The sequence below is a fragment of the Patiria miniata genome, unplaced genomic scaffold (assembly GCF_015706575.1).
Source record: "Patiria miniata isolate m_02_andy unplaced genomic scaffold, ASM1570657v1 HiC_scaffold_23, whole genome shotgun sequence".
Taxonomy (NCBI): domain Eukaryota; kingdom Metazoa; phylum Echinodermata; class Asteroidea; order Valvatida; family Asterinidae; genus Patiria; species Patiria miniata.
Genome location: NW_024037062.1, coordinates 1,982,281 through 2,002,211, shown reverse-complemented (window position 1 = coordinate 2,002,211; position 19,931 = coordinate 1,982,281). Strand labels below are relative to the sequence as shown.

The following is a 19,931-nucleotide window of genomic DNA, read 5'->3' as shown; positions in this document are numbered from 1 at the left end:
CATTCCCGTGTACAAAAATATCGTTGTCTGGTATACATCAAACCAATACCGCACATTTAAGCAAATGTAAATAATTGCCTTGAAATGTGTTTGTTGTTTTTCAATGGAGTTTTATTGGTGCAGTCCGCTTAATAATTCAAAATTTTACATCAGAATCAGATTGAAGAAAAAAGCCAATTAATTTTAAATTGTGACAACGTGCTGGTATTTTGTATTCCGATAATCCTTAATTGGTTTGCCTCTTTAGTCAAAAATGGTGGTATGAATGGGCTCGGTGCGCTTCTTTTTGTAATGACAAAACAAAACAACATGCTCGTTTTTCAACTCTTGAAATTCTGTAATTGCATTTCGCGCATTTCTGAAAATGTACACAGCGGGTAATTGGCCGATTAACTGTCTCTGTAATGACCAATGGATGACATTGCTGACGTTAATCACTGCCTCGGGCAAGCCTTGTGCAGCTTTACATTTATTATTAAAATGTCGGGCAGTCGCAAATAACAAACGGCGCAATTTGTTACCATTACTCTGAACAAACACACGGTATAGTCTTCTCCTGTCGAGTTTAGCGAGTCAGGTGAGAAAATGGCCATACAATTATTGACACAGACAAGGCAAAAACGCCTTTTGCTATTTTGTCCGGTCTAATAGGAATTGGCATTTGTATTCATTTGTGTTCAAATCCAGACAAACATCAGTAAGCAAATAAAATCGTAACAGATCATCTTCTGGGAATGTAACCATTACAATGTTCCCTCTGTTTTTACCCACTGGAACTTGTTTTCCTAATACATAATAATGTATATTTTGGTTAGTTTTGGGAGGGGGATCTTTTCTGTTTCATCTAATATCGTGAATGTCCCTTGTGCAAAGTACAAATCGCCATAGAAGCGAGATTATTTATTATCGTTAGATTATTTAGTGGCTATGAAAACAGACTGATATTAATCATATAAATGGTTGGAAACGTAGTCTGGCAACCGTCCCATTCAAAAACACTACATGACGCGGCAAAGCCCCAGTGTCGTCCGAGTGCATATATTGAGGCAAAATGCCGAAGTGGCCAATATATTTACTGAGTGTTTGTATACGCTAAGCATTGAAATGTTGAAATGCAAGCCTTGATTCGATAAACACCAACTTTCAGGACCGACAGCAATTAAGCACGACATGATTTCGTTGTTAAAAAATATTCTCAACAGAGATATGGCAAACATGTGACAGAGCACTAACGTGCCAAGGCCCCAGGACCTAAGATCCGTTGGAATTGTCAGAATCTATCGGTCTGGAAACCAGGATACTGGCGATGTACGTGTAGAGATGAATTAAAATTCATAAATCAGATTTTGCAAAATTGGTCGAGACACTGGGCCGTGAAAAACCGTTCTGCCTTTCGGATGCCCATTACAGAGATGACTTAGAAAATTGATAGAAGTCGTCCTGTTATTTTCCATTTATATTCATATGCTTTTAGAGGGGGCCGCATGCCCTTGACACTATCGCATTACAGATATGACTATAAGACAAATGATTTTATAAAAATATTCTTCGTTTTATTATTATGTCCTTCTCTTTTGGTCGTTACAATTGAGCCTTCCTTATCAAATTACAAGGTTACCATTAATATTGATGAGAGCTAATTGGGTCTAATTACATTACTTCGGATAATGGTGCCAACCATTACCCGACTCCGTAGTTTTTTGTTCCTTATATTAGCCTATTTTTATTAATTGCTAACTTGCCTTGCGGTAATAATTAGGCCATGAAAAGAATGGCCTTTTAACAACCACGATTTTTAGATGTGCGCTCACAGAAAAAGAAAGTGCGTCCGTCACTTTTAGGTAGAGAAAAAATATAAATCTCGACCAGAGTCGTTTCAAAGAGCAAATTACGCGCATGGGTAGCTGTGCACAGCATAGGACGGAACTACAAAAAAGACAAAATTCACCAAGAAGATTTTGTTTCATGGTTATACAAAGGAATTGGTAATGGCATCAGCGCGTGTTTGACCTAATTCAGCACTCAAACTGTCATTTCAAGACAAGGTGACTATTACTTCGCGTGCATTAGACTGCATCAATGGGAAGCTTTTACTGGCTTTGTGTCTCCATCCCCCACGTATGTCCGCTTTTTTCGGTAACATTGAGTTTGGAGGTTCAACTAACAAGAAAACCTGACCTTTCCATCGATAATCCTGTCTATCTCTTAATCAAATCTTAGACATGTTGGGATTTTGTTCGAGCAGACAGTCAGGTGGTTTTTGTGATTCCATGTCGCCATTGAATAGAATACAAACTAATGCGTCAAGGAAAATTAGATTTACTGGAAGCACATGAGAGCTTGCAATGTATAGGCCTTTTATTTAGTTTTGTTTTCTTTTTAAAGGATATAAAATTGGACTAGTCTCCCTTTTAAGGGATTTAAAGGCAAACCCCGACATTGAGAAAAAAATGTTTTATTTGGTTTGTGTCATTGCGGTGTTTTTGTGCCACTGACTCAGTGGCCTTGCGGACGGGATTATTTGAGCGAATGTTGTCACGAGCCTTCCACAGAAAGAGGATTGCAAATTTAAAATACATGAAGGTCGTAGAAAAAAAGAAATAATTTTACGGTTTCATTTGCACGAATTAATGCTGGCGCACGAACTGCGTCTGGTAAAATCAATTAATATTATTTTCAAAAAGGTCGCGTGGATTACATTGCTTAGGGCTGGTGACATGTGTAATATAACCTTCTCTTCAAGTTATAATGTTAGGAATATTTTTCAAATGTGTCTATGGCTAAATGGGAAAATTTATTCAAATATTTTATATTGTAACTGCATTTATTATAAAACTTGTTTAATTTTGAGCAGCAAACTTTTCAGCTCCAAAATTGGAATACCAGTTTTATCACTTTTGCTCTTTAAAAACAAAAAAAACAAAGCTGCAACTAAAGTTTGTTGTTCCAACAAAACGTTGTTGTTGCGGGACAATGTAAAATGCAACCGAATGGAAACAAAACGTATCACTTCCATGCAGGGAAAACGTAAATCGGCTTTGAAATACTGACACATACGCAGACATGAAAACACGAGGACACGTTGTGGATGAGAGGTATGCTGTTTCACACGCACCCTGGCTATGTTATTATACCCCAAAAAATTTAAAATCGATATATTTGACTTCCGTCTAGACAACCGTGACTGCATTAATTTAATATATAATGCATTTCAATTTAGCCCACGGTTGGGAATGTGGCACTTCATTCTCAGCTGACGATACCAAGCCGGTATAATCGAGTAATCAAACTGAAGGGAATCGATATGACCGAGAGGTGGTGGCGAGGCCTAGCAAAGACCACTCGGGTTCCGCGAACTACATTCGCCAGAGTAAAATATCTTCCCTGCCACTGGGAAAGACTCTTCAGCAGCGGTGCATCCTTTACTGTGCGCTATTGTTCACTCAGGCGAATTCTGACGTCAGACAGATCGAGCCCTGCAGGCTGAGAATTCCCACAATCCCTCTGTTCATTTTTGTAACAGATAACCACTGCGCAACATCATACGACGATCATTTCAATAGAGCGCGGCGGCCTTTGCTGAGCTGAGGAAACCAAGTTCGCCTGCCATTAGTACCGATACACGGGACATGCTGAAATGAGTCAACCGGAGCCTGAGCCGGTACCAGAACCAGAGCCAACGGGTGCAGCCGAGCCATGGAGTAACTCATCCCTGGGCGATTTTTACCCGGAGTGGGGATGGAATGTAACCGGCGAGGGGGAACCCGAACCGGAGGCTGAGCCCAGCTTCGGGCCGTGTGTTCAGGGGGTGCTGGTGGCGCTGGCCGTGCTGATCATCGTGGTCGGATCTGTTGGCAACTCCCTGGTCATTATTGTAATTGGGAAGATGCGGGCAGGTGAGTTGATAAGACGGACTTAAAGAATGCAGGGGTGTGAAATCTCAGCTTTAAAGCTGATTTCAGCTTTTTTGTTTTGGATTTCAGCTTTTTTTTCCCTCACTTGCTGTGTACAAAAGTATAAGGGATTTCCAAAGTTCAGCTTTTTTACACCTTTTTCATCTGTTTTCAGCTATTTTCATCAGTGGTCACTCACACCCCTCAAATTTGGTAGTTTTGGCCCTCCACCGACGTTACAAGCACTGAATGCACGGTGCGGGTGGTAAGACGGGTGAAACTCGAACCCGCACGACATCTACCCACTTGTGTAGAGGTCTGATCCACTCGACCACCACTTGTGGTTCGATATCTTGATTTTGCGTCGTTGAGATGTGAATTAAATTCTGGGTTTTGCCAACGCTATACAACGCTATACCCAAAAGATTCAACTCTAAACCACATGCTTAAAAAAAGGGTATGCGGTGGATTTTTAGGTTTTGGGTACCAGATTAAAGCTGAGAGATTTTTCTTTCAAATACTGGACAAATCACTTTTGGTTGCTAAGAAAATACTAATTGTGTAAAAGTAGTCATTTTCATCCTTTACACAAGTGTTTTAAACAGTGAAACATTTCACTGTAAGCCTACTGTGCAATTATCGTTCATTTGTGCACTTTCTTGAATATTTTGACATATTTATGATGCCGAAAAGGTTTGCAATAGGACTAAAAATGTGATAACTTTTCAGGCGGAAAATAAAAGGTATTACCATCAAATTAATTTGTACTCTTGTCATAAAATGTGCCGTGTTGTTTGTAAGGATTAGGACATGCACAAAATAGGTACAGTGAAAATCCCTTACCGTGGTATTTTTGTGTGTGTTCAGGAAGAACAATGACTACTTTTACATAAGTGGCATTATGTCAGCAACCTAAAGTGCTATTTTCACGATTTTTAAGTATTTGGAAGAAAGAGCTCTCAGCTCTAACCTAAAACATAAAAATCTACCGATACCTTTTTATAAAGGCAATCGTTTCAGGGTTGCATTTTTGGGTCACCCTGTGTTATGATGAGGGCTACACACTCGCTCCTGTCAGGGAGCTTGCGAGACGTCTACACTAGTGGGTTCAAACCTTGTGAGATTTTCCTTTCGCATGCTCTCTTCCAGTGCTTATAAATCTACGTTGGTGAAGGGCATTCGAGGATGAAATTTTACGCCTGGGTGGCGCGCTTCCGGACCCCTCGAATAGGAAAATTAGCATGTAAAAGTCGGAGTTTCATAAAATTATCTGAGGTACATTGATTCTTTAAGAAAATCAACATCGGAAAATGCCTTTGTTAAATTGTTACAGGAGCATCTCAATTTATGAAAACTGAAAAATCGCATGACGAGAAAGAAAAATGTCGTGCCAAAAACTGACCTCTCACTTCCAAAAAAAATATTAAACACATGTGCACTAGTGAAACTTGGAGCACTCGTACAAAGATGAAAATTGATGAAATAGTTTTGTGGCGGTCATTGGGTAAAAACTGAAACTTAAATAGGAGACTAAAATGTCTTTTTGGAATACACAATTTTTTGAATTAAAACTTGAAGGATTAACTCTCATTTACAAACAAATCTAAAATGACCGTTGAAAAGAACTGTACTCAAGCAAGCCCGACTAAATTTATCCATCGGATGTAGGTAGGTAAATCTTCGCGTCGTTATCATTTCGTTCATCTCACGCAAGTATAGGCGAAAACAAACGTGATCGAACAAGGGGACCTAGGTACGAAAATCCGCTCGTGCGAAGTCGTAAGTCAAATTGGTTGTTACCATGTCCAACTGATTTCCCATCATTTTTTTCTTGTGGAATGCCTAAAATTCCAACATGATTGTTTCTTGGGCTGAACGGTTAGAAATCATTCTGTTTAAAACTATAGCAAGGGAAAGGGCAACCTCTTGTAAATTGCCCAATAAAGGGTCGCGGAGGGGTCCAGAAGCTCACAGACAAAATGGCGCTCTTTCAGGCTCTATTCACACTATTGATTGAACGTCTCCCCCACGGAAAAATTCCATCATAAAATGGTCGATTGGTTGTTTTAAAGATATTTTGCAAATATGAATCAAACTGTTTTACCATACATCAAGTAGGATATTTCATTTATCAGCAATGCGGTCATTTATAACCAGTAATGAGGATGATCATTCATTCGCACACAAAAGTCATGAAAGTCTGCAATGAATAAATGCCTATTTCGAATTGTTATCCTCAATAATTCCAAGGCCATTCATTTTTATGAACAAGCGATTTCAAAAGTAGTTGGTCAGAATGATATCAATCAGCCAGCTTCTTGTGTACATTAATTCCCTAGGTTATCATTTGGGTTATGCCGATAACCAACGAGATCGATTAAGAAATTTCTCTTGGGGAAATGAACGCCGTAAAATAATTACTCCCGTCGGGATTTGTACATGCCGCTGCTTCGACTATAAGAACCAGCAACGAACATATCGCTTTCGTACTTGATGCAACGCTTCAGTTGCTGAATCTGTATAAAAAATTCATTGCGTCTTTGCACGAGCGAAGAGCCATGTGCACGGTTCCAGTTTTCCTTAAGCTTCATGTATGTATCCATTTTTAAAGGTTTATCTTATGTTTAATTGATACAATTGGGCAGGTGTTCAGCTTATGAGGCCAGCGTGGACTCAACGAAAGCTCATTGTTAAACAGAGAGCTAGCTCATACCAATCGGTCGTGAATGCAATGTAATATCAACAACAAAAATTCGATATTAAATATATTGAATTTAATGTCAATCACAAGTTACCGACAGCAGAGAAGTACAGGTACCCTCATAAGTAAGCCCCAGTTAACTATTCGAACAAATCAATTAACTCCGATTGCATTTTATAAAATAAAAAATTGACAATTTGCAGTTACTATTTTCGAATAAAAAAACCTCCATTATGTTTCAGTTTTGTTAATATCTAAATTAGATTTCAACCAAAACGAGCTTCGCACGAAAGCCTCACATTCTGTCAGACCTAAGGGTATGTGATAGGCGTCGGTGACCTCTTTAAAGCTTTTTTTCATACGTAATACTAAACAATTTGATAAAGCCTTTAAGCTCATTATTTCTACAACGTCTTGCTAGAATAGAATCCAAGACAAATAATTGAATGGAGTCATTGATGGCGAATTAATTTCGCATAAACCAGGTAGAGGCGACGTTGTGTGGACTTGGGCAAGTCCACACAGTGTTTCCCCATTTCTGGAAAACAGTTTTATAGAGGCATTTTGGGGTTGGGTTTATCTGTGGCAAAATGAAGAGAAACACTAAAGGGATCATAAAAAAAAATGGGTTGAAAGAGTTTCAACAGTTTGAGAAATTGAGTTTTTTCACTGGTTTTTCTTAACTACACGAAACCAAGGGAATGTCCACACTTGGTATGTAACGTAAACATGTGTGTACATACACATGTTTCCTTATGGGACCGTGAGCACAATAGGGACAATAAACCCAACTAGTCAGTCTTTGGAAAACTATCTGACCCATAAGGAAAACGCTACAGAGTTTCACATTTCAATAGAAACAAAGGATAAGGGAAACAAAGGTCTTCCCCACATCTCGCATAGGCCTACGCAGGCAGGGTCGGAAACATTGTTATAGGCGTACGTATATGAGGTTAGTCCTTGTTCAAAATCAGAAATGGTGAGCTATGTGTTACTGCGGCAGACAGGCGATTGGCACCAACTAGGAGTACTCGCTTACATTCAGCAAGATACAAGCATCTCAACTCAAGAACCGAGATATACAAGAACTTAATTTTCCGACTGGAATGCCCTGCCCTGTCATCAAAGCATCCATCCTTCAAAGAAAGACTGAAAAGGCACATGAGCCGGCACGTCTAAGAACTGATCCTAACCCTCATTGGCGTGATACTCCAGAGGAGGCGTTGCCAATTATTTATCCAGATCCAGATCCAGATCCTCTCAAATTTACCGAATCTGGTAAAACAGAGAGAATATAATTCAAAATTATCCAAAGTGGATGACATCCAAGGCCTTGGATGTCATCCACTTTATTGGATAGTTTTGAATTATTTTAATTAAGGAACCAACAAATGGGATCCGGATGATCACGGAGAGAAACACACTTCATAAAATATAATAAGTGACACACTCTTTTTTTTAACTTAGTTATACCTTTGATGTATTTTTCGTGCATCTTCACTTTACTAAAAAATAATAACTTCAATAATATTTTTATTGTGTTTCACGAGCGACCAGGGCAATGTTAGGTCTGAGAAAAGGTCAATAAAGAGTCGCATTCGTTGTCTTGTCAATCACAAAAATAATCAGGCAATACGAGCGATGTTTGAGGAGTAATATGTAAGTATTGCTGTTTACATGATCGAAGGCGCACGATATGTTAACTGAAAATTCGATTGTCAGCGTTAGAAAATTCTGACCTCTGGCAACGGCACCTTTGCGAATAGACCCTATAGACATTATCCTTGGGACATCATTCAACGCAAAGGGCGCGTTTTGTGGCAAAGACATGTCGGTGAAAGGCTTACTCCATTTTTATGCTCAGATCATGTTCAATTATTCGCTTTTGGGCTATTTGTTTTGTGTGTTTTTTTCTTTTGTTTTTCTTTTCCGTTTTTTTTTTTTTTTGAGGGGGAGGACGGGCAATTGTGGGGTGAATGACGCCATTATCAATGAACTACCTGGTTGCACACCTTCCATGCCAATAATGTATGAGTATTAAGGACTCTCTCTCCAGCCTATTGTAAACACAACTGGTTCTGGCCATGACAAAGAAATCAACCTTGGGGGCTATTATTAGTAAATGGCAACTTCAAGGGCGCGGCAGTGTTAATTTATGGATTACTTACAGACGCAAGGCTTTGATACAGAAGCTCACGGTGCGAGGTTATAATAATAATCATCAAGACGTGTAATTCAACTTTTATTGCAGAAATGCATTGTCGCGTAACGTTGAGGGTTAGAATTTGAATACTTTATGAAAGGTCATCCCAAAGCAATTCCAATGATAGACCTAAATGCCAAAACTTACACCATAAAAATGGAAAGGTGGGTTATATATAGTAAATGTTACTTTTTTATCATTTTTCTTCTGTTTGCTTTGGTGCTACAGTGTCATGCACGATGTACCATATCATGCATAAACCGCAACTAAACATGTATAGTGCTGAAAACATAACTGGGAATCACACTCCACTAAACTAGAAATGAATACAATTGAAAACTTTCTGTGTTTAACCATTCATTTTCCACTATCCCATTTTTTTTTGCAAGCGTACGTTTTAAGGGTACAGTCTAGTGGTTGCGAAGGGCGATTTCTATTAAGGTTACGTAACACTTTATTTTGAATAAAACTACATGTACACAGACATGTTAACGGTGGGCGGGTGAAATCTTTGAAAACTAATTTCTCCAGTTTGGAAAACCGTATCTTCATGCAACTTTCAGGATTTATTTCCCTTATAATGATCCAAGTATGTGCTAAAAATCGTTGTGATATGTTCATTACTTTTCGTTGAAATTGGAAAAATAGGCCAGGCTACGTGCATTTTGAAAGTAACACTGACGTTTGCAATATCTGTCAGTCTTTTCAAGCCTCACGAATACTAATAAGGTTCCTATCCATTATGGTGTGCAGTCAAAATTTTGAGAAAAGTCTCCTTCACGAGTTATTAATTGATACATATCAACCTTTTTTGCCGGCTTCCATTGGTCGATACCGAGACCCAAGCCAAAACACGCTGAGTGACGCTAATGAATATGCTCATCTACAATACGTGAATGTGTGGCTTGGCCGAAATCGTCCGTAGCGCATAAGGCAGACGCTTTGCCTTAGCAACCACATGACTGGGGAGGCCTACTCGACGTTGCTCCATTCTGAGCAATGCCACGATAATTAAAAATCATTTTGATAAACAGAAGTGCTTTTTTGTCCGTTGCAGAAACGGTTTAATAATCTATTAACTGTCTATGGACATGACAGAATATGATGAGAAATAGCCGATATACATCCAGCCTCGTCCCCAGTGCTTACTTTATTTCCAGCCTCGTTTCCAATAGTAAGCCCTGAATAGAAAACTTTCTTCCTGTATCCTGATTCGATATCGCAATTTGCTAAAAATGGATTTATATTGTGTAGTTGGTGTTGTTATTTCCAACGTGCATTACGTGTTTTCACGATTATTGTAATTATAACGTCCACCGCCTTCTTAATAATATTCCTTTTCGTTCCAGTTTGCTCATATAAATATGAAATTGATACTGCACATTGGCGGGCCAGATTGTAACATTTTAACTTCAAAAAAAAATCGCGTTTTTATAATTCACGGCGTGACGAATTGATGCTTTTTTTAACCCAGACAAAAACAAACGCTAATGTAACGCACATGCAGACACCAGACTATTCCTCATTTGCATACGTGTTCAAAAATATTGCACATGCAAATGATCCAATTCCAGGGTGAGACAGCAGGTAGTGATGGGCGCGTACTGCTCGACACCCTGGGCGAGGTTGATATACATCATATCCAGAAATTTTTAATACTGGTACAAATACTATTGAGAACGAATACAGCAACATTACTTTAAAAAAACTAATAGCGGTTTCAGAAACCAACCCGTGCGTGACTTCAGTCGCGATCCGATTATCTCGCCATAGTGGACACGCCGCGAATGCGTGATACATATTTACTCACGCGCATCTGAAGACGTCACGCAAAACGCTGTGTAATTAAAAACGCATTTTGATGTTGCTCTTCGTGTGAATTATCCTGAAGTATAGTGTTTCTAACTAACAACAGAGACTAGCTTAAGCGTGGAGGAATAAACAGATATCCTCCATCAACGAAGCACGTATTTTGTTGCAATAACCACTGATGGTATGGTCTATCACGTTTCACCCGAGTGAGACAATCCTGGAGACACGTATACTATACATACTTCGATCGATTACCGACAGGAAATTTGAATTTCACACCTGTGAGTAGGCTATATAAAGAATATGATAGCTCTTCCCGACCCGAATAAGAAATAAATGAAAATGATTATTCCTCCTCTGTTAGGACGGTATATAATTAATTTATTCCCCCCCCCCCTTCGTTTCTCCGTTCAGTTGTCATATGCCAAAGATTCGACTCACAATTCTACATTTAGGTAATTGTATAAGTTGCTTGTTCAATTTTATTTAATGAAACTATAGTTATTTTTAGCACCCTAGTTTGGATGAGGACACCTTTCCGTAAAGAGATTTATGTTTGGCCAACGGAGGATGCGGAAAGGGCAGTTTTGCAAGACACCGATTGCCCTAATTTTGAGAATTCGGTCAAATGTGGCATAGCTAACTCCTCTTGAAGTAGTTTGCAATAAGGTTATTTGTTTACCAACATCACTGATATTCCAAACATTTCCTACATTTTCTGACATTTCCCGGGAATTTCCAAATAAGTTACCCCCAAGAAAAAAAATCTAACTTCTCACCGAAACTTCTCTAAACATCAGGTCCTCAAAATTACGTTTAACATTTTTTTTTACTCCTCACCAAACCCACAAAAACACTTGCATGAAACCGCGCCTCATGTATAAAACTAAACGTGGGATGGAATGAAATGAATTCAACAAAAACAAATACTGCGAAGAAAATGAAACACAAAGGGAGAATGGGAACACACCCAAAAAGCGAAACACATTATTCGTTGCCAAAATTTAGGGAAGGGTTTGGGGCAGAATAGTTGGAGCCGGGGCTATCAAAGTAGTTATTTAATTCTGACTGGGCACAAAATTAAATCACAAATACATTCACCACAATTTGTGATGTCATTAACTAAATTTTTGCGACATTATCAAACTGTATGCGATGTCGTGAGAGCACACAATACTTGCACTCTCATTTGATTACAATTCGCGTTATGCATTTTGTCCTATATCGCTCGGAACCGGTCAAAATGAAGCGTCAGATTGCAATTTAAAAATGGGACGACCGAGATCAAATTAAAAGCGTGCGTCGGAAGAGACTGAACAGATCGACTATTATCTTTATATTCTATTTTTATTTTTTTAGAAGTCAGAACTTTGATGGCTTTTATTTGAAATGCCCTTGGCCTCAATGCACACACGAGCAAGGAAATGCCGAAGGGTGGTCAAGTACAGCTGTGTTGATGATCTTATACTTTTGCTGAAAATAGGAAATTCAATGGAATGACCAGTTTACAAAACGATTTGGATGAATTCACAGATTGGGCAAAACATAATCACCAGAAATTAAACCCATGTAAATGCCAGGTTTTTGAAGTATGTTTAAGTAAATCTGCCCCAATTCATACTGAATTGTTCATCGGTTCTGAACTTGAGCTCCAGTATGTCAACAAAGCGAAGGTTCTGGGCCTCTGGTTTCAAGCAGATCTTAATTAGGAGGCCGAAGTTGATCACGAGTAATGGTAAAACAATTAACGCCTCTTCATGTTGAGATCACGACAACGATTTGGCTTTGATCACGAGGAACGTTTGGTTGTTTACAACAGTTATGTCAGACCTATGGTCGAGTACGCGGATGTGATATGGCATTCTAGTTTAACAAAAAAGCAACCAATCTTGAAAGGATACAACGAGCTTGTAGGACCATCATGGGAAATCGGTACACTTCGTACTTGGATGCGCTCAACCTATGTAACTTGGATGCACTAGATAGCAGAAGAGTATGTCATTGCTTAAAATTTGCCAATGCACTTGGCACTAATTCAAGAACAACTCACTTGCTCCCCCCTACGACGCTAACAAGTCATGAACCTAAAGAACAGAAATCAAATAACTCAACTCCCAATTAGAACCAAGCGCTTCCAACAAAGTCCCATCCCTTACTCTACAAACATTTTAAATGCCGGCTCTGTGTGATTTTATTGTGTGCGATTTTCTTTTATTTTGGCCCCAATTAATGTTTGGAGCTGGCGACGGGGCTGATGTTGTCCCTCTTTTCTTGTATTGTTCCTGTTTGCTTGGTTATGTTGTGCTTGTTAGGCCAAAAAAAAAAAAAAGTCGGTCTCTGGTCAGCGCGCGCGTCGATTTTAATCATGCGCGTCAATCTTTTTTTTCTCCAAAATGTTCCGCGGTAGCTCCAACAGCGCCCTCTATTGCCGCACCTCCTCAATTTTTTTTTACCAAAGAGCACAAGGAATGGGAAATTGCACCAAGGCAAATGATCGAGAGCACCAAGGCAAATTATGGAGGACACCAATGTACATGAGGACACCAAATAGCAAAATAGTACCCTACCTTGTCTGTACAATCCAAGCTTGAAGAAAAAAAAAAAAAGCCAAAGAGACCGAATATTTCTTTTTTGGCCTTAACGTACAATTTTATTGTATTATACCCGCCTTTTTTTTACTCATGTTATTTTGTTTGTATTATGCAAATTTCATCGCTTTTAAAAATTAATTGCTTTTAATGTATTGGAATTTGGCCCTCTGGGCCATGATTTGAGACAAAATTAATAAAAGAAATGAAATAAAATGGAAATAATTTGGTAAAATTGGAAATAAACATGGGGGGTGTCCTAAAAGAAATGAAATAAAATGAAATCTGATAAACATCAATTTCACGCGACGGAGTTCTAAATTGCACGTACTTATTTGTATGGGCTTATTAAGTGGCAATAAAGGATAAAAAGTCACGAGCAATTTTGAAACGGCATTGGTACGATAAACGATAATGGTATCTACAGACACAAAGCTTGACGTTTTGCGAGGTTAATCGCAAATGTTGATTGTTTCATCACTAACATGGTTCATCAAGCGTGCCTGTCCAAGTGGGTTTTTTTCTTAATGAAGTATGGGTCATTATACTTTCGTTACGCCTTAGGCTGGCCTCACACATCACCAAGGACAATCTCCGACCAACAGGTTTGGAAATAATTTGGTAACATTGGAAATCAACATTTGGGGGGGGGGGTGTCATAAATTCAAGAAATATTTTGAGACATGGATTTCGGCCTATTAAGGTTATTTTTTATACTTCCCCATGTTCTCGGTTGGAACTGAAGAGATGTATTTTATGACATTTAACATTCGCCTTTTAATTTACTAGAGATTTATCGGATAGCGTGTATACAAACCTGATAAAAGTTCACGGTACAAATATTCACATACAGCTCCTCGACTAGTTAATGTTACATGACTAGCTTCAGTTCTATATTTTCTCTTAAGTTTTAGATACAGGGTCAAAAAAGTGGAACCCAAACCCCGAAAAGTATATTTCATATTAAAAAAAATATGTAGCACCAAAAATAATAATGACTGGAAAGCCAATTTCATTAGCTACTTTTAGATGAAAAAAATACTGAAATTGCTTAATCCGTTCAAAGAATATCACCATTTAAACGCAATTACCCTAAAACCTGTCTCGTCCAAAAAAGGCAATTTATTGTGTGTTTTGACTGTTTTGAACAACGAAGAAAATGACACAGAATATTTGTTTCAATAACTGTCACCAACGGTAGTACACAATATCTTATTAACAACCCTGGTTAGGCAAACAATATGATTTATAAATCTCCTCTTTTTAAGACGGGCCTTCAAAAGGGCTTTGTTGAATATTGTAAAAGTTAAAAATGAGATTTTATCGCTGGTGATGTTTAAAGACAGTTGTGACGACCATTCTTGAAATCGCATTGTTTGTTGGACGAGACAGGTTTTAGGGTCACTGTGTTTAAATGGTGATATTCCTTGAACGGAATGACAAATTTTAGTAATTTTTTCCTATAAAAGTAGCTTATGAAATTGGCCTTCCAGTCATTATTTTTTTTCATGCTACATATTTTTTTAAATATGAAATATAATTTTGGGGGTTTGTGTTCCGCTTTTTTTTTTGGACTCATCCTGTACAATATCAGCACTTTTTCATTTTCGGAGTTTACATAGCTTGCCTCAACGTATCAATATAACCCTACTCTGGAACATTTTTGTAAGGGAAATATAGTCCGAAATTGTAAAATAGTCCGATTCTCATCGAATACGAAGTCACAACGACAATGTTGGCGCGGAACCAGACTGATATTTGTCGCGGTAACAAAAATTTCCCAAAGCAGTCACTGCACTACATGTTCACTTTACTAAAAGAAAGCCGGATCCGGCTAAATAGCCACTGCCATTACATAATCGCCGTCTTTTTATGCAACCAGCTAGGCCCTCTTATCAAACCCCAAATCTCAGTATTTCCAACACGGGTGACCAACAATGAGGCTTTTATACGATGAAAAATGACGTCGGGAATGCATCCTAACTGATATTTTAACACTGAAATGACAAGAAAATGTCTTACCTCGGTATTTTGCTTGCAACAACATGTAGAGACGACACAGGCGGTAACTGTGTGAACGCGTGGACTTTTGATTTAGGCACTGCAAACTTTGATAAAAATGTTCCAGACACTGATTTATTCCTTTGCTACTCTTCGCCTAAGTAACCAGTTCATATCCCTCCACATAATCTGTACTCATGCAGCTGTCGAAAATACCGTGGCAACCATACTAAGTCCGCGACCACTTCTTTCACATTCAACTTACGGAACAAGTCACTGTGGTGTTTTGCAGAAACAAACGTTGTCACTTTGTAGTTGTAGTGCACTGAAATGAAACTGAACTTGCGAAAAGTTAGAGAAAATAAGCCACGTAAGCCAGAAAACATTCATGGCTTAGCCTTCTAAAGCCTGGAACGTTTCTTTCACGCCAACGTATAATTTTTTTCCCAACAAACGTAAGTCCTGTAGCGTAACGAAAAGTCTTGTTTGACTTCACAAGTTCATCCAGCGGCCATCTTTACTATACTGTGATGTGTGCTTTATTAAAGCGAACGCACGCGTCCAAACACTATTCAACATAACACCTGTGAAAACTTAAATTATGCAGGAATGTCGGACGGTCATTGGCGCGCGCTTTTAAATGCAAATGACATGGGGCACTTGGGAGAATTTAAATGATGATATTTTGTTATTCAGGATGTATACGCTGTGCGTGCGGTGTACATGAATTGAAATATTGTGTGTATGAGTTGTGTTGGACTTTAAATAGAAAAACGAAAAAGTTGACGTGAGTTTTTGAGGTCACAGCTGAGATCACTTTGCAGAAAATCAAAACTTTCATAAGTTATGAACGTCCTTCTTTTGGGACGTTCACTGACAGGCCCCTGTGTTATTAGACGCTCATCGAGGGAGGGGTGGGGGGGGGGGCATGATGGGGGAGGAATCTATCACCCCCCCCCCCCCCCCCCTTTGTTATATTTGACCTCGTTCGAAAAAATACTCCCTTTACTGACAAAGAGGTTTTTCATTAATAATATTTATTGAATTAAAAATACAACTAAACACAGGCCAATAAATTAATTGCCCGTATAGAGTGCCGAATATACATCACGCGAACAACAATTTTTTGTGTAAAAAAAAGATATAGCCCGTGATTCAGCCCGTGAACCAACACGCTGCGTACTCCATTCGTTTGCACTACACTTCCCGGTTCAGAATGACGTCACACTTTGGTACTCAATTAATTATTATAATAACATGTGACCGTGTCAATTACAGAATTCCAAGTGAATAATATTAAATTTCCTTCGACCTCATTTTAATGGGGGAAAATTTAACGGAGTATAAGGCTTAAAGCAATTCAAAGCTGCGAATGGTAACAAGAAGTTGCATTTGGATAAACAGCGTGGAATGAATAAAAATGGAGATGTGTAGTTCTCAAGGGGTTTGAACACCATTCGACACTTGTCGGCGCTGTTAATAACATAACTGTTTTCAGAATAATTTTAACGTATGTCTCTTCTTAAAGGCAGTTTTTATGATACTTTTGACTTTAAATTTCATATGCATTTATGAGTGGTTTTGATATTCCTCTTGCTTACATTGATACTTATATTTACAAATACAACTTGTGTTTTGTTCAGCACCAAAATCTGGAGGGGGAGGGGCGGCTTAATCTAATGGCCAATCCCCTCAAGCAAAAAGCTTAAGGGGATATATCCTCAGCAACCCCCCCCCCCCCCGCCTCCACCTCTCCCCAGTAATTACGCCCATGAAATCATTCCTTTGCTGTACAGGTGTTTTTGAAATTGGTTTATGACTCAAGGCATCGCTGAATACACTGTTTCATGTTGACACTTCTCCATTTTGTTTGAACCCCGCTTTAGGTCGGACAGTGACCGAGGTTTTCTTGACTTCCTTGGCCGTGGCGGATCTCCTCGTTTGCATGGTCTGTTCACCTCTACTCGTAGTCGGTATCCTGGTGCACTCCGGTCACACCGGCGTCTCCTATCGCGTGGAGCAATTCCTCTTTTACTTCTCCTCCGTTGCCTCCATCTTCAACCTGACAGCCATCGCCTTGGATCGCTACGACGCCGTGCTGCATCCCATGTCCCGGAGACTCACCCTCCAGCGATGCAGGCCCGTCCTGGTGCTCATCTGGGCTCTGTCTGCCGCCGTAGCTGTCGTCATCTATTTCATGCCTAGTGAGTACGAGTTCATCGTCTTGGCAATCTGCTTCGCATTCCCCTTCGCTGCTATGGTGATCAGCTACGCGCGCATCCTTAGCGCCGCCAAGGCAGCTGAACGCAGAGCGGCTGGCAACAAAGAATCATCGAGGACCAATACCAGCAAGACGGACAAGACAGTCAAGATGGTGATCATCGTAGTGGTGGTGTTTGCCGTGTCTTGGATCCCGAGTTTGATCAGCAGGTTGCTCAAGTACGTGGTTCAGATGACACCGGAGGAACTCAGCGTTATGGAGGTCACCGCGTGTCTCATCGCCTACGGCGGCAGCGCCCTCAACTTCCTGGTCTACGCTTTCATGAGTCGACGGTTCAAGATCGGCATGTCGCAGGTGCGTAAACTTTCACTTTTCGCCTCATTGATCTTAACATTCTGTTTCCGAAATTTCAGGGAAAAAACTTGTTGTGGTACGTTCACTTGTTTCTCATTCAGAGCCCCATGTACTGCAATTCACAGTTCAAAAAACTCGACATTGTTTTGGGGCCTGTGTGCAATGCCAAGCGTTTGAAAATGAATTTCCAGTGTATTTCTACTGTCTTGTTTTTGTTTGTATGTAAAGTTTCATCAGAGTTGCCCAGGATGTCTATGAAAAGAAATCATTATCAAACTGGTTTTTTTTTCTCTCCCAATTTCACCCTACAGCTCTTCAGATGTCATCGTTTCATCCGGAAAGTCAACCCGGCTGATGACGACATCGGTAAAACCCGCATGAATTCGGCGATGATGGTGACAGTGCAGAACGCCAACACGACAAAACCCATTGCGGCAATTGACGAAAAGCAAATATACCAACTCGACTGAAGACAAGGCGCCAAATGGTTTCCAAATGGTCTCGGAAACAGACTGCAGCGAAAAACATCGGAATCGACGCTGAACGAGAATCGATTATTATAAATCGAGACATCAAGAAACCGAAAACTGAAATAAGCAGAAAGTAACAGAAATAACATGACTGACTTGTAAATAAAAAAAGGTATAGCCGCTGTCATACTATACTGAGTTATTATATCCATTTGCATTTCACTATAAGCCTACGTTGCAAACTGTGTAAATATCAATTATGAAAGGAATTGGAAGTAGGACGAAATAATTAGATACAAACTTCTCCGAAGCTGACAGCCCCCTTTAGAAAAACAAACACATTTCTAGTTTCACACTGACAATAGATGACCTATATAGTTAATGGGAAACTCGTGACCAATTCGTTTTCATGTCTCTGCTCATGCACTTAAATGTCAGTCTGAGCCATCGTGCGAACATTTCAAGAGGTCTAATTGCAAATGGCTAAACAAACTTGCGGGAAGTGCCACGCGAGCTTTTAACGGACACGATTGCCGTATCGAGAATAAACAGAACTATATTGATTCCATGCATCAAAGTCAAACTGATGTAGAGCGAAACACCAAGATCCGCTACAAATACAACGGGACAGCTTTCACCCGAAAGTGTTCAGCTAAAAGGTGTCATATAACTTATTAGTGTATGCCGCCTATACGTAAAGGTATAGACAGGTCCGTGTGGGCTCAAAATAATCCATTTCAAGGAAACTGAATAAGATGTCCAAATGTTGGTGCACGTATTTAGATAGGTCACACTGATAATAGCTATCATCTTATGGGTAAATAACAGTTAAAAATCTACAACCAATTTAGGCGCTGAAATCATGGAGTCCCAAAATACCTTTGACAGAGGTAGTTCGCACTATCTATGGACTTTCGTTGTACAAGTATAAAAATGTTGCTAGTGAGTGTAGGTTTTCCGTAACAAAATGGCAAACAACTTCCATTCAGTAACTATATAGGTAGTCAAGTAATTTAACAAGCTTACATATATTTTTTTCATGTAAGTTAACGCTTTATTAAAATACATATCAGAATTATGTAAATTGGTATATTTCCAAATTTATGAGATCTAGCACTACTGTTTCGAGGCACAAGCCATATCAGAGATTGTGTAGTCTTCTTAAAAAGAGATTAAAAACTGAGATTAAACAGTGAGATGTCCGAGTATAATTGAGATCATACTAGACTGTCAATTCTTGATATCACTCTGTAGTCTTTCAGTTCTTGCGAAAAGGCCTTTAATTTCAAGTATGGCACCACATCAAGATCAATTCGAAGCAGCCAAGATCGTTACTTTTTTGGCCAATTAGATCACGAGTTTTGGTCAGGTGATCACGGTAGCTAGGTAACCAAGGCGGGTGGGGCTTATTATTATTGATGTTTTAAGAGTAAACAAAAATTTATCGGAAGACTGTCACATTTAAATTAATAATTACATTAGTCACGAATGCAGAAGTTCTGGTATACAGCTCAAAACCAAGAACATGCATGGGGGTCGCGATGGAAATGCAAAAAATAAAGGGCAAAAACCGAGAAATGAAAATAAAAAAGAAGACAAGAGGGGCGAAGCTACGAATAAAGAGAAGCTATAATAGCCTCATAACTGCTACTAGTAGTGTTACCCTCGCCTGCTTTTAACCATCACTT

The 19,931-nt window shown here is 39.3% G+C and overlaps 1 protein-coding gene across 1 annotated transcript; it reads left to right on the top strand.

Moving 5' to 3' along the window:
• The first annotated feature begins 3,550 nt into the window (after positions 1–3,550).
• On the top strand, positions 3,551–19,458 carry LOC119731097 (galanin receptor type 1-like). Its single transcript, XM_038204112.1, has 3 exons — positions 3,551–3,896; positions 17,085–17,773; positions 18,085–19,458. The coding sequence occupies exons 1-3, from the start codon at positions 3,638–3,640 to the stop codon at positions 18,241–18,243; spliced, it is 1,107 nt and encodes a 368-aa protein (XP_038060040.1). The 5' UTR covers positions 3,551–3,637; the 3' UTR covers positions 18,244–19,458.
• Positions 19,459–19,931: the final 473 nt, after the last annotated feature.